The sequence below is a fragment of the Schistocerca nitens genome, chromosome 2 (genome assembly GCF_023898315.1).
Source record: "Schistocerca nitens isolate TAMUIC-IGC-003100 chromosome 2, iqSchNite1.1, whole genome shotgun sequence".
Taxonomy (NCBI): domain Eukaryota; kingdom Metazoa; phylum Arthropoda; class Insecta; order Orthoptera; family Acrididae; genus Schistocerca; species Schistocerca nitens.
The window spans coordinates 581,471,726-581,486,445 of record NC_064615.1 but is presented as its reverse complement, the minus strand read 5'-3'; the positions used below and the strand labels follow the sequence as shown (position 1 = coordinate 581,486,445).

Below are 14,720 nucleotides of genomic sequence, written 5' to 3'. Positions count from 1 at the left end.
CTGTATTAGCCCCAGGGCACTTGTAGAGTCATCACAAAAACGTACTGCAGCACCAGGCGATAGCCACCTGTCACAGCCGGCCGAAGTGGCCGTGCGGTTAAAGGCGCTGCAGTCTGGAACCGCAAGACCGCTACGGTCGCAGGTTCGAATCCTGCCTCGGGCATGGATGTTTGTGATGTCCTTAGGTTAGTTAGGTTTAACTAGTTCTAAGTTCTAGGGCACTAATGACCTCAGCAGTTGAGTCCCATAGTGCTCAGAGCCATTTGAAACCACCTGTCACGGTGTAACTCCGTGACGCGGAAACTGCAGGCCGTGTTTACGTCAGCACTTGTACGTGCCTCAGCGGGGAGAGTGCAGCTCAGCTGTGTACCGTGGGAGGGGCGGATCTCCTTGACCGCGAATCCCTGGCAGCCTTGAGCCTTTGGGTTCAAGCCTCGGCGGCGGGAAACGGCACGCTAAGCGCGGAAGGCGGACGGTGGCGTGGCGTGCTGACGCTGCAAAGAGATAACCGTTGTCTTTCAGGTGGTCTGAGTGCGATTTACGGAGTGGTACACTCATACAAATTCTTCTTTGCTTACTCGTGATTTACAGTGGATGGCTTATTCAGCAATAAGTGGATCAGTGATATCTTCGGCATATCGAGATAAGAGGAGTTAGATAAGGATGTTCCGATTGTACGGCTGCCAGTGAGTCTTAAAATAAGGACATAAGAGGAGGTAGATAAGGATGTTCCGATTGTACAGCTGCCAGTGAATCTTAAAATAAGGACAGTAGGCGCTCCTTATCATATCACCTAGCATTTTTTGGTCCAACAAAATATACCTGACGTGTAAAATTTTATAAAGTAAGTTTGTACTGCTAATAATAATTCACTCGGAAAGGGTCAAGCTTGTTATGATGTGAATAATGCGGTAACTTTTCGTGGCCGTTAAATATCCGAAAGATAATTCGAACGTATTAAATCAAACCTTTTTGTTATAAGAATGTTTATATTACCGAAGGTTATAATTAAACTTTCCCTATTTAACACGTTATAACACGGAAACTAACTAGCGTACGAGTAACAAACTTGGTAGCTCTAATGTAAACGACATGGGGAAGAGAAATAATGCCGAATCAATTCAACTGCAACACTTTTGCCGGCCGAAGTGGCCGTGCGGTTAAAGGCGCTGCAGTCTGGAACCGCAAGACCGCTACGGTCGCAGGTTCGAATCCTGCCTCGGGCATGGATGTTTGTGATGTCCTTAGGTTAGTTAGGTTTAACTAGTTCTAAGTTCTAGGGGACTAATGACCTCAGAAGTTGAGTCCCATAGTGCTCAGAGCCATTTGAACCATTTTTTTGCAACACTTTTAATGTGCTGCTACGCTGCATCATACCATTACGTACCGGTACCATTACTGCTACAAAAAAAGGCTCAATATGGCACCCATCAGCGTTCAGAAGAGTCTCAAGGCACAGGATTGCATTGTGCACAGCAGAACGAAGCATGTCCGTAGGTATGCTGACTACCACTCATGATATACTGCGCTTCAGAGCATCACATGTGTAAATGTTCCCCTGATAAACGCTGTTCTTCAGGTAGCCCCACAACCAGAAATCACAGGGAGTGAGGTCAGGCGATCGTACCGGCAAAGAATTTGGAAATGATCGGCTGTTAATTCGAACGTTTCCAAATGCGTTTCGGAGAAGCAGGTGAACTTCATGAGCGATGTGCTGTGGTTCAAAAATGGCTCTGAGCACTATGGGACTTAACATCTGAGGTCATCAGTCCCCTAGAAAGAAGTTATTAAACCTAACTAACCTAAGGACATCACACACATCAATGCCTGAGGCAGGATTCGAACCTGCGACCGTAGCAGTCGCGCGGTTCCGGACTGAAGCTCCTAGAACCTCTCGGCCACCGCGGCCGGCGATGTGCGGTGGGCCAACTTGCATGAAAACTGTTGAGTGCAATGCGTCTCTCTCCTGAATGGCGGCTATTACACGCTGGCGAAACATATCGCAGTAACGCAGGCCAGTCACACTGCACGTCTTTGCTCCTTGACCGCCAACCTGTTCGAAAAAGAATGGGTCAATGATGAACGTAGCCGTGAAGGCACGCCATACGGTGACACGTTCACCACACAGAGGAACTTCATGCACAGTGGCTGGAGGTGAAGACCTCCACTCTCGGCAGTTGTGTGTGTTCACCTCACCCATCAGAGTAAAATTAACTTCGTCTGCCCATAGGATGGTCCAGGGTCAACCCTCGTCGACTACTATCCTTGCCAGAAGGTGGAGAGCGAAGTCAGCTCGTCGTTGTGCTCCCTGTGGTGCAAGCTGCTGTACGATATGGATCTTGTATGGATACCATTTGAGAATGATACGAAGCACCTCGATACAGTGGACCACCGGATGTTCAACAGTCGTGACACAGCATGCGCATGCCTGACGATCGAGAATTGCGCGTGGCGTTGTTTGCTACAGCAACAGCGATTTCATGAACCACCTGTGGTGCAACCGGTCGTCGGCCTCTTCCCGGAAAGACCCCCAGTTCTCCACTTGACTCGAACTTCTTCATCACGCTCCGTACGGCAGGTGGAGAAAGAGGACCCTTCCGTAATCCTTTCAGCTTGCGAAATTCTCGAAGTGCAGCTACAGCATTACTGTTGTTTTGATAACAGAGCTTCACCAATAATGCCCTGCCCCTTTGGTCCAAGCTCATGTTGACATGTCAACAATTGCACTGCGACCGGTCAGTTGTGTGGGACTATGAATCACGATGACTGACCACGGCACGTGGTGGCCATTGTTGGAACTGGACGGTGGCACTGTGACGCTTGGAAATCATGCACCCCATACTCTGGACATTAATGCCACCTATAACACTCCAACAGCATTTACGTAGCTTGTATTATGAAATACCAAATTTGGTTTACGTACTATGCCCCAACAGAACAAGTAGTCCTGTCACGGAAAAGCCACGTATAACACTCCTGTCTGCCACTGCTATACCATAACCTCGAAACTGGAGGCAGTTTGCAAACAGAATTATTATGTTAGAGTAATAATGGTATAAAGCAACAGAACAGTGTTACCCTCTGAGAGGAATTTTGCTAGGTTGACCGTGTTGTACCTAACGGGAATGGCTTATCGGAAATGAAAGTCAGAATTACGTAAATATTCGAACAGTAACAAACAAAATGTTGCCTATCTGCACTGTTCAACGGATAAAGAAAACGGTCGCCGGAATAACTAGGCAAGAGAATGATTAACATTCTCGTTCAAGAAAATAGTTATTAGTAACTTTAATGGATAAACACAACCTATACTTTGTCACACGCGAGTGCAGTGAACTCTGACACATACATATGTTTACGGTAAGATTGAAACTAACAGTTAGAGCAGCAGAAACCATTTGCAAAATTATAAGAGATACCGAAACACACTATTACTTTCAGGGCTTAAAGAAATTATGGTTTTTATAATTAGTGGTCTTTCCGTTACTTGTTACCGAGCTTTAACACAATAGACAAACTGTGGATCCTTTTATACTATTAATATGCACTTCTAATACACAAGAGAGACAAACACTTAGCAAACATGAGTATATAACGTTTCACAAGTGCAGCTTTCCACTACAGTCAGACACAAAATTAACATATATGTAAGGTACTGACTCACCTTCTGCGATTTACAACAGGCAGTAATGTGATCATTTACTAAGCAAAACTTTATAAGCCTCAGTCTTAAGAACTTTTAATTTGAAGTTGGCAACAACACATTAATAAGCAGTTTTACTAGGAAAATTATTTTCAGCAAGCATCATTAACTTTAACTCACTCTCTTGCCACATTAACTTTAACTTTCTCTTTACTATGTTCAAGAGGCATTAATTAGAAAAAAAGAAATGGTTTTTAATGTTCTTTCAGTAGGGACACTCGGTAATCACTTTAGTTCAAACGGAGAGGAACCTGAGGGGTGTTATGATAAGGAAAAAATCAAGGTAGGTACTTAAATTCAGATATAAATTACCTTGTATTTGAGCACAGTAACACATCCATTAAGCTGATCCTTCACTGTACATCATTATAGTATTACGTTACAGTGATTGCGCAACGTGGTGGCAACTGCATGTTGGTAGGTGGATTCGCAGGCAGAATTGCTGGACTCTGGCCCTTCTTGGTGGCGATGATGAATACCAATTCGAGAATCGTTCCAGCTATTTATCCATCCATCCGAGGCATTGGAAAGTAACAGAAAAAGCCTCTCTCTCGGAACCAGCACAATATGCAACTATTACATGGCAGTGCACAGTTTGGTAGCTCGTCCCCGACTCGTAGCTCGTCCCCGACTGACTATCAGTTCCACCTTTTCTACCTAGGCCAACCACAATTTGCGCGCGCTACACAGTGCCGTTCCCGAGGGGAACCACAACAACTTTTACATACAAACTAACTAAGAACCCTAAGTGAGGATCAGCAGTTTACATAATAGCAAAGAAATACATTAAATGAAACAGAACATTTGCACATATTGACATTTCTACAAAAAATAATTCACACAGAAATTACAATTATATACAGTAAGTTTTTTTCCCCCCAATGGGACAAAGAATTTAAATGACAGATACACTACTTTGCATAGAACCAAACCATGACATCAAAGTTGGTACAAAGAAAGCAGTATACAATTTTGTGTTATCTATTCAATTAAACACATTTACAGAAGCTCAACGATGTAACATTAAATGAAACAAAAGCAAAATAAATCAGTAGAGCATTAGAGCTATGGTGTTACACACCAAATATGTTTCTCGTACGGTAATTAGTTTCCGTGCTATAATGTGTTAAATGGGGAAAGTTTGGTTATAACCACCCGATATATTAAGATCTAAGAACATTAACTCGTCAGTGTGTGCAACACACTGAGTGTGCTATCTGAACGAAAGTACCAGAGCTGACCACTAGATTTAACTAAAAGCGGCCCCGCCAGTATAACAGGAGGCAGGGAGTATTGTTTTGACGGTAGAGAAGCGGTAACAGCAGAATGGGTCTGTCAGGAGAGTTCAGTGACTTCGAACGTGGAGTAGTCAGTGGATGTCACCTGAGTAACAAATCAACCAGAGACATTTCAATCCTTCTAAAGTTGCCCAGGTTGATTATTGGTGGTGTGACTGTGAAGTGAAAACGCTAATCAACAGCCACGGCTGAAGACCGCGTGTATTAAAGGACAGGGACAATCGAGCATTTTGGAAGATGGTTGTAAGAAATCGCATGAAATCAGCGAAAATTGTCACTCGTGAATTACAAACTGTTAGCAGCAGTCCGCCAGCAGAATGTGGGTAGGGATTTAAAAACAGTGGAGTGCCGATGTGGAGCAGCTCCTCTTAAGCTGCATATTTCAGAAGTCAGTACTCAACGACACTTTTGGAGATGTGGAGAGGGACGCTACTTGAGAGTGAATGACTGAAAACTTGTGATTTGGAGTAATGAATCACGATATACTCTGTGGGAATCCGATGGAAAGGTTTTGGTTTAGCGAATGCCTGGAGAATGTTGTGTAGAGGCAACAGTTACATACGGAGGAGATGGTGTTATGGTATGGGGGTGTTTTTAACGTGGAAAGAATGTGGTACCCTTACTGCGCTTAAGAAAACACTAAATACCGAAGGATGTGAACACATCTTCCAGCATTGTGTAGTGTGTACAGTAGAGGAACGTTTCGGAGACGATGAGAGTTACAGAGATTCACACGCCTGGCTGTAAATATCCACAGCCGAGTTCGAGCCATCATAAAGGCGAAGAGTGGACACGCCCCATATTACTTTTGATAAGATAATGTATGTGATAGAAGAAAATAGCCGTGAAAAGTGCACAGGCGACAGCAAAATGAGCAGAAGTAGAGGCAGTATAGTTGTCACCTCTTTTCTCGGCTTACCTCTTTAAGTATCTCGAAGCGAAGTAGTTTTGTTCATATAGAATGCTTTTTCTTAGTTGAATAATCAATGCATGAATCCAACTGCTAGCAAAAACTGGTAGCTCTAACGACATATGTTGCACCGTGTTCTGGTGGCGAAAAACAGAGCAGGTCGGACATGTGTTTAATGGGCAGTAGTCTTCTGCAAGCAAGTACTGGGATCACAGTAGATAACTCAAAGTGTGATGTTTGAAGAGCTAATCGATGTGGAGTAAACACCTGAAGATTATCATTTTAAAAACAAGGAAATATCTATGTTTCACTGAATTATGAGAGTCCCCACTCGGAGATCCTAACGACATTTGCGCGGCAAAACATTTCCTTCACAAATGGATCCCCTGTTTATCTGTTTTCTGAACATTACATTTCCGTGCGTTCGTGCTTGACTCTCTGATTTCTTCCGTGTGTTGAAAGGTATACCATTATCGTTCAAGAGAAGCACACAGAGTTTACGTACGAAGCACAATTCACGGGTTTTGTATTCAGTCTTGCTCTTTTGCAACTAAGACAGAAATGATTTCCTCTTACTGTATTCATACGTTGTGGTATCCGGTGAAGATATTCTGTAAAAATATGATCTGTATGTCCTAATATCTGCCGGGAATTACTAAAAGGTTCAAGCTCAGTGTGATTAATTTGGCGAAGGCAGTGAGAATGTCTGTAACGAAACTGCGCCTATGTTACACCATTCTTGAAATCTGTTGAACTAATTGAAAGTTTGTACAATTTTCGTGCTACTAACAAATTCCCCGTTGTCACAACTGCCTAAATTATCGCGATTCTAAAACGCATTGTCTCCTTACTATGCCTTAATATCTATTGCTTAATAACATTACCAAAACTTCTCTCATCGTCGGAGTGCACTACTCTCTACGACTATAACATGTCATTGTTCCAATGTGTCACCACGTGGCAGCTATTTACTCAATCTATTGGACAAAATCCTTTTATGTACAGAATTTTTCCAACATAAAAATAACTGTACTTCTCCTTTATATTTCTCTTCTTTCCTATTTATTTAACACTAGCTTAGCGCCAGCTGCTTCGCTCACGTAGACTGTATTGTCTGCGCAGATTTTTGGTTTTTATTTAATCGAATTTTTGTGTTGTACACATAATTAATTACAACATCTCCTAAACTTTTCGCGCTAATGAAGGCCGTAGAATTATGGTCTTTTCTGAATGTACTTCTGATCAAAAAGGGATTCTCTTAGCTGGAGTCTAGAGTATTTATTGATCCCGCCTTTTGGGTTCTTGTGGTGATATTTCCATAGAAACTTCCATCCCCTAACACACATTTCTTTAGAAGTCAGATATCAGTTATCATGGATTTATTTTTAAAATGTTTTAATACAGCGAGATACTCTTTAAGACAAAAACAAAAGAAGACGATGCACCACGAAGGAATTATCCGAATGGGACGGAAATCGGTAAATATGGTGTACATATATAGACAGACAGATGATTACAATTTCATAAAAAATTGGATGATTTATCCAAGAGGAAGAGCTTCGCAATCTGAGTAGGGCAATAACCGTTGATCCACTTCCGGCTCTTGTGGAAACAGTTATTCTTCGTGGCACTGTCTGAATGAGTTGTTGGATGTCCTACTAGGGGATATCGTGCCAAATTCTGTCCAAATGGCGCATTAGACCGTCAAAATCCCGATATGATTGGAGATCCCTGCCCATAATGCTCCAAACGTTCTTAACTGGGCAGAGATCGGGCGACCTTGCTGGCCAAGGTAAGGTTTGGCAAGCACGAAAAAAAAAAAAAAGTGCTATAAGGATGCCGTTGATGGCAACAAAGGGAACCCACTATAAAATGAAATGGCAGACCACACCATCAATCCTGGTTGTCGGGCCGTATGGCGGGCGACAGTCAGGTTGGTATCTCACCGCTCTCCGGCCTGTAATCTCTTTGACTGGAGTAGAATTGTCTTCACTGATGGATCCCGCTTCGGATTGCGCCCCATGACCAGCGAAGACGTGTCTGCACGAAGACGTGTCTGCAGACGTCCTGTACAGCGGTGATATCCAACCTTACTCTAGCCTGTCATACGGGCCGACAACAAGGAGTGCCATTTATTTTCGTAGCACGACCCCTTTGGTTGTTATCCGTGGCACATTTACAGCACAGCAGTACGTCGACGATATTCTACGCCCTGTTTTGTTGCCCTTAGTGGCAAGCCAACCTGAGCTTCCATTTCTGCAAAATAATGCCCGCCCACAAACGGCGAGGGTTCCTACTGCTTGCCTTCGTGCTCGCCAAACGCTACCTTGGCCTGTAAGGTCGCCGGGTATCTCGCCAATTGAAAAGGTTTGAAGTATTATGGGCGACCCGCCAGCCAGCTCGGGATTTTGACGATTTAACGTGTCAATTGGACAGAATCTGGTGCAATATCCCTGACGAGGGTATCCAACGACTCTGTCAATCAGTGACAAGCCGAATAACTGCTTGCATAAAGACCAAAGGTAGAGCAACACGTTATCGACTTACTCAGTTTATGAAGTTCTTCCTCTTGAATAAATCATCCAACTTTTCTGAAACTGTAATCATTTGTCTGTTTGCCATGTACATCACATCTACAGATTTTCCATCCCATTCGGATAATTTCTACGTGGTGTGTCTTTTTTGTTTTAGAGAGTATTTGCATAAAAATTTTCGTCCCTTATGTTACCCCCTTAGGGGTTGAATTTCCAAAAGACACTGAAACACATTTTTTTAAATTTATAACCGAGAAGGCAAATACAAAATTTCAGAGATTAGTTCGAAAATGATTTCGCAATGCAATATTTCCATTAAAATTTTCATTTCCAATTTTATCCACTTGGGGTTGAATTTACAAATACACTGGAACTCGTTTTTTTTTAATTTCTAACCGAGAAACCAAATACAAATTTTCTTAGATATAGCTTTACAAATATTCGCAATGAAATATTTTCATAAAAATTTTCGTCTCCTATTTCACCCCCTTAGGAAGTGAATTTCCAAAAACACTGAATCACAACTTTTTTATTTCTAACCGACAAGTCAAGTACCATTTTCCATAGACGTATCTTTAAGAATGCTTTAGTAGTTATTTACAATTATTTATTTTCAAGGAAAACTTTCACCCACTGTTCACCCACGTACGGGTGCTAAAACACGTATTTATTTACTTCTGACGGAGAAACCAAATATCAATTTTGGTAGTTCGAACTTCAAAATTTCATTGATAGCGACATACTTTCAATAAACCTTTCATCCCGTATTTCACAACCTTAGGGATGGAATTTCGAAAAATCCCTTCTTAAATGATGCCTACAGCATAAGATCAAACCCTCTCCAACTTTCAGTGATGTATCAGTCAATCAGGATGTTCCCCTTTATATACGAGTATATTGATTAATGAGATTGCCAGTCCATTTTGTGTTTTGACGTTATAAAATTGACTAAAAGACTTATCGTCGAACTCTGAAAAGAGTTAAATTTATAATCAAGTGATCCCTTTACTTTCGCAGAAATCAACATGGATGTCCTAATTTTAAAAGTACAAGAGAGTTTAGGATATCCACGTCGACATTTTCTCTACGAAACCTGTGGCTGGTTTCGGAATCATGAACTACCCGTCATTCGATTAAGTCACATATTTCACGACAAAATATTGCTTGTATGAACCGTATGGAATGTGGGTACGGGTGTGCGTGAGACCGCGCGTTCTAGAGATTCCGTACAACTGACTGTCACATATACAAGGGACGTTCAGCTACATATTTTTTTCCTGAAAGCAGGTTATTCAGGATTCCAACACATGATATTAATCTCCACTCTTTTGACTGCAAGACCCCATTTTTTAAACATAATCTGCGTTCGATTCGACGCCCTTACGCCTGCACGCCTGCATTGTACCACTCTTCTGGTCGAAGTCGGAGCCAATGTCTTGTTGCATCAGCAACCTCTGGACCATCCATGTAATCCTGCGGAGTGCATATTTCATTGGGCCAAACAGATGGAAGTCGGAAGGTGCGAGATCCGGGCCGTAGGGTGGATGTGGAAGAACAGACCAATAAGTTTTGTGAGCTACTCTCAGTTGCGCAGACTTGAGAGAGGCCTTGTGTTGTAATGGAAAGGAGAAGTTCGTTTGCATTTTTGTGGAGACGAGTACGCTGAAGTCGTTTCTTCAATACACTTCAGAGATTGTCGCTGCACCATGAGGGAGGACATCAAACAGAACCCGTGGTTCCGCGCCTGTGACGATGTTCGACAAAAAAGTGTCACGATTAGACTCGTAACGCGCAAGCATCTCCGCACAGATGGTCGTTCTTTATGATCGGCGGCGAGGAACCTAGCGTGTACACACCTTTGAGTACCCCAGATTGTTGACGGTTGTGTCAGCACTACCAACAGAGACGTCCAGTTGTGCTGCGAGGTGTTTGATTGTGATCCGTCGATCATCTCGTATGGGAGTGACCGCACGTTGCGACATTTCAGGAGTCACAGCTGTGTGCTGCCGGCCGGCACACGGCAGATCGGACAGGTTTGCGCGACACTGTTGCGATGATGAGAGACGCGTCGCCCAACGGCTCACCGTGCTTTTCTTCACAGCACGTCTCTGCGAGCGCCCGCGAATATCTGCGATGTTCTGGTTTTCCGCCAAAAGAACTTCAATGACAGCTGTGATGGGAACGTACCTCAGTTACAATGCCACTCTTAAGGGTACGTATGGCGCCGCCACCTATCGGAGTTTCATGAAAACTGTAGGATCTGAAGCGGGAATATTTCCCGATGTCCCACAAAAAATTTCACATTATATGCAGCAAGATTGTCCGATAAAAACAAATAGCGCATTACTTATTGAACGCCACCAGTAAACGCACAGACTTACTAAAACTGATTAGACCGCTCACTGGCGCTAGCGTAGAGCTTCCGCAGTGAAGCCGCTATTTGCAGGGCACCGCTGTTTTTGCACTTAGCAAATTATGTCAAATATCCGATGAATCGTCACGTACACAATGACTTAACAGATTCAAAATAACGCCCATGTGGATTCTGCATCCCTGATGTTAGAAAAATGTGTGAAAATGAAACGGATCGTTCAAGTGGTAGCCGAGATTAAAATTATTCGAATCCAAGCTAGTTGAATGAAAAATTCGAGAAAGGAAAGTACGCAGATAAAATAATATCATACAAGAATAAATTAAAGAATGAAAAATAATTGCAAAACACAGGCGCAGAGTATGTCCCGGGAAATATTAAACAAGAAGCGACAGTGAAAAATTTAGCGAATGATAAACTAATCTACTATATGCTGCTTCATAAGTTTATGCAATTATCTTGAGTCGAAAACTTGACACAATTTCGCTCATACTTGTAAGAAACGAACCCCACGTTCTTGAATAGATATTTATAACCTCCCGTCTGTTGATGGAGATCTAATACAAAAACTTAGGAAACTACAATCGTTTAAGACAGCGTTGATTACCCAAGCAGAGAACACTGCAACTGCCATAACCATATTTTTCAGAGACATAGTTCAGTGGACGAGGAGTCAAAATAAGCGAACACATATCTTGGCTTATCCTAGATACTCTACCTGTTCTGAGAAAACGACGGTCAACGTTTTCCAAGTAATTTTGAGGCGTTTTCTGGCGCGACACTAGAGGCACAGTGGCTACCGTCGCGGTATGTCACTTCTGCGCCACGTGTTCGAAACCCGTTATGGTTTTATTCGTGTTATTTTATTTTTTCATGCATCTACCCAGGTTCGTAGAAGATTACTAAACGAATGTTTCTTTTCAAGTTAGCGGATTGTAAAATTACGGATGAATTGTAAAATTACAACTGGGTTTCACTATTTCATACATTATGTATGGTATTTTCAGGGGATACAACCTTTTTAGATTCTCGTATTCTACTATTTCATCTTTATATCTATTTTGTTTTAATTCATTTCATCTTCATATCTATTTTGTTTTAATTATTATATTTAATTCTTATCTTCACTCTCAAGAAAAATTTGGTGCAATCCTTTGGATGATAACACCGTAGAAACATTCGAAAGACAGAAATTACGAACGCTACGAGTATCGCGCAACATTTCTTCGTATGAACTTCACTCGCGAAAGACATGTCGCTAACATCGCTGAAAATTCCACGCGTTGATAGTAATTTCATTGAAAACCACGCACAACGGATCACTTTTCCGAAAACTGGCGCCTGCAATGGATTATGAATCAAAATACACTAAAGTAATTTCACCGAAATTTATTGCTTTTTTTAATTTCTCTCAACATAGAATTAGCAGACGAATAAGGACAACGCTATTTCACAATACATTGCAAAACATTCGTGAAGTAATCTTCGACTGACATGGGTGTTGTGGTCTTCAGTCCAAAGACTGATTTGATGTGGCTGTCCATGCTACTCTATCCTGTACAAGCCTCTTCATCTCCAAGTAATTACTGCAACCTACATCCTTCTGAATGTGCTTAGTGTATTCATCTCTTGGCCTCCTACTACGACTTTTATCCTCCATGCTTCCCTACAATACTAAATTGGTGACCCCTTGATGCCCCAGAACGTGTCCTAACCAACCGATCCCTTCTTCTAGTCAACTTGAGTCACGAATTCCTCTTCTCCCCAATTCTGTTCAGTCTTCATTAGTTACGTGATCTACCCATCCAATCTTCAGCATTCGTCTGTAGCACCCCTTTGAAAAGCTTCAATTCTCTTCTTGTCTTCACTTTTTTATCGCCCATGTTTCACTTCCATGCTTTGCTACACTCCATACAAATACTTTCAGAAGAGAGTTCCTGACACTTAAATCTATACTGTATATTAACAAATATTTCTTTTTCAGAAACGCTTTTCTTGCCATCGCCAGTTTACATTTTATTTCCTTTCTGCTTCGGCCATCATCAGTTACTTTGCTGCCCAAATGGCAAAACTCATTTACTACTTTAAGTGTCTCACTTCCGAATCTAATTCCCTCAGCGTCGCCTGCTTTAATTCGACTAGATAAATAAAAAATAAAAATAAAAATAATAATCGAGCTTCGAACACGGGGCTCAGAATTGCGAAGCCGCAACGCTTGTCACTGCCGAGAAACGTGTTCGTTTATTTTATCCCCTCTTCCACTGACCGAAGTTTCTCGGAAATCGGTTTGTGGCACTTGCCGTCTTCCTTGTCAGCAGAAATTACGAAAAAAACAGCCTTCTATTTTGTTCTTCGCTTTCTTTTCGTTGTCTCTCATATCCCTTAAATCATAGGCCAGTATTCATATTTGTAGCCGCGAATCTTCAATTCGGGAACAGTTTCCTAACTTCTCCGCTGCGGCGTGGTAGGGACTTGATACAGCTCTACACTGCCATGGCTTACGTCATCGGTGAAGGATTAAATGATCACCAGATACCTATCCTACACCATCTACAGGGATCCAAAGAGAGCAGTGTGCTCTTTTAAGGAGGTGACAAAATTTTTGACTCGTAAGTTTAGATGCCGCAGCTGGCTCACATGTACATACATAACACTATGACTTTCTTCAGAATTGAAGTTTTTTTCTCAATTGCAGCAATGAAATATGTCTGTGAATACCATTTAAAGGCAACATATAGAGAAATCTTTTAACAGTCTTCTCGGCGCGACTAAAATACGTCAAATCGACAGATAACTTTTTAGTATAGCTGTAGCACTGAGACAAGGCAACGGACAGACACAGTGACGACACAAAGCGTGGTACGTTGAAGTGGTAGTTGCTACCTGAAGCACGCGGAGGAGTCGCCACCACCAGCGGGCCATGACTGGGCCCCAGCTCCCGCAACAGCGAGCTTTATTTTGCGCCGCCGGTTCCTTGAACACATCGAAAAAAATAAAGATAAGCACTCATTCATGTACCTTAAACATTTCTCAGTATTACTTGTACTGCGTCCAGTACGACAGTTAATCTTATCTGCGTCATTATCGTCAGACTTGAATGGCAACATCGACAGTCTACTTCCGGTAGATAGAGAGTCAGTTGATCAAACTATCAGCGAGTAAGGGCACATGTACCGATACCAGTACGTTTAATCTGTCAGGTAAAGTCGATTCTTGGTCGGAAGTACAAAGGTATCCACACCTATACAGGGTGTCCCAGAAATGTTTCGATAACTTCGAAGCATTATGGAGGGTGTCTTGAGGAACAAATCGAGGGTAGGAACCCGTGTGCGGAAACGTCATCCAATGACGCTACAGAGCGTCGAAGTTACATACACCGGTGCCTGCTACTAGGCCATGCCTCCAGCAACAGACGTGACTTTGTAAGCAGAAGGACCGTACGCTGAACGTCTCGCAAAGTTGTTTGTTATTCAGTGATCGCGACTGATTGCCGCGATCGCCATTGTAGAAGATGGAGCCAGCTGCCACGTAGACATGCTTTGTCTCCTATGAATGCGATGCTCTGTTGCCTAGGCGGATTACGGTTTCAGATACTGGTTTCAATATGCAGTTTATTTTTCTTCTGGCGATTTTAGAGGGTTCCTGGAGACAAATAAACTGCATACCTAGGTAACAGAGCATCGCATACATAGGAGACAAAGCATGTCTACGCAGCAGCTAGCTCCATCTTCTCCAATGGCGATTGTGGCAATCAGTCGCGATCACTGTCTGAACAACCAACAAAACTGTGAGACGTTTCGGGTACGGTCCGTCAGAGTATAAAGTCACGTTTGCTGCTGGAGGTATGGCCTAGTGGCAGGCACCGACATCTGTAACTTCGACGCTCTGTAGCGTCATTGGATGA

The 14,720-nt window shown here is 42.6% G+C and overlaps 1 protein-coding gene across 4 annotated transcripts in view; it reads right to left on the bottom strand.

Annotated features, from left to right (window-relative positions):
• The window catches only part of LOC126236641 (phospholipid-transporting ATPase IF-like), a 683,598-nt gene that overhangs the window by 247,923 nt on the left and 420,955 nt on the right, over positions 1-14,720 (bottom strand). The window contains exon 2 of one of the 4 annotated variants that reach the window (XM_049946099.1): positions 13,700-13,789. The exons of the other annotated variants lie outside the window; for them this stretch is intronic. Within the exon in view, the coding sequence (XP_049802056.1) occupies positions 13,700-13,789 (90 nt within the window). The remainder of the gene's footprint in view (positions 1-13,699; positions 13,790-14,720) is intronic. 4 annotated transcript variants of the gene reach the window in all.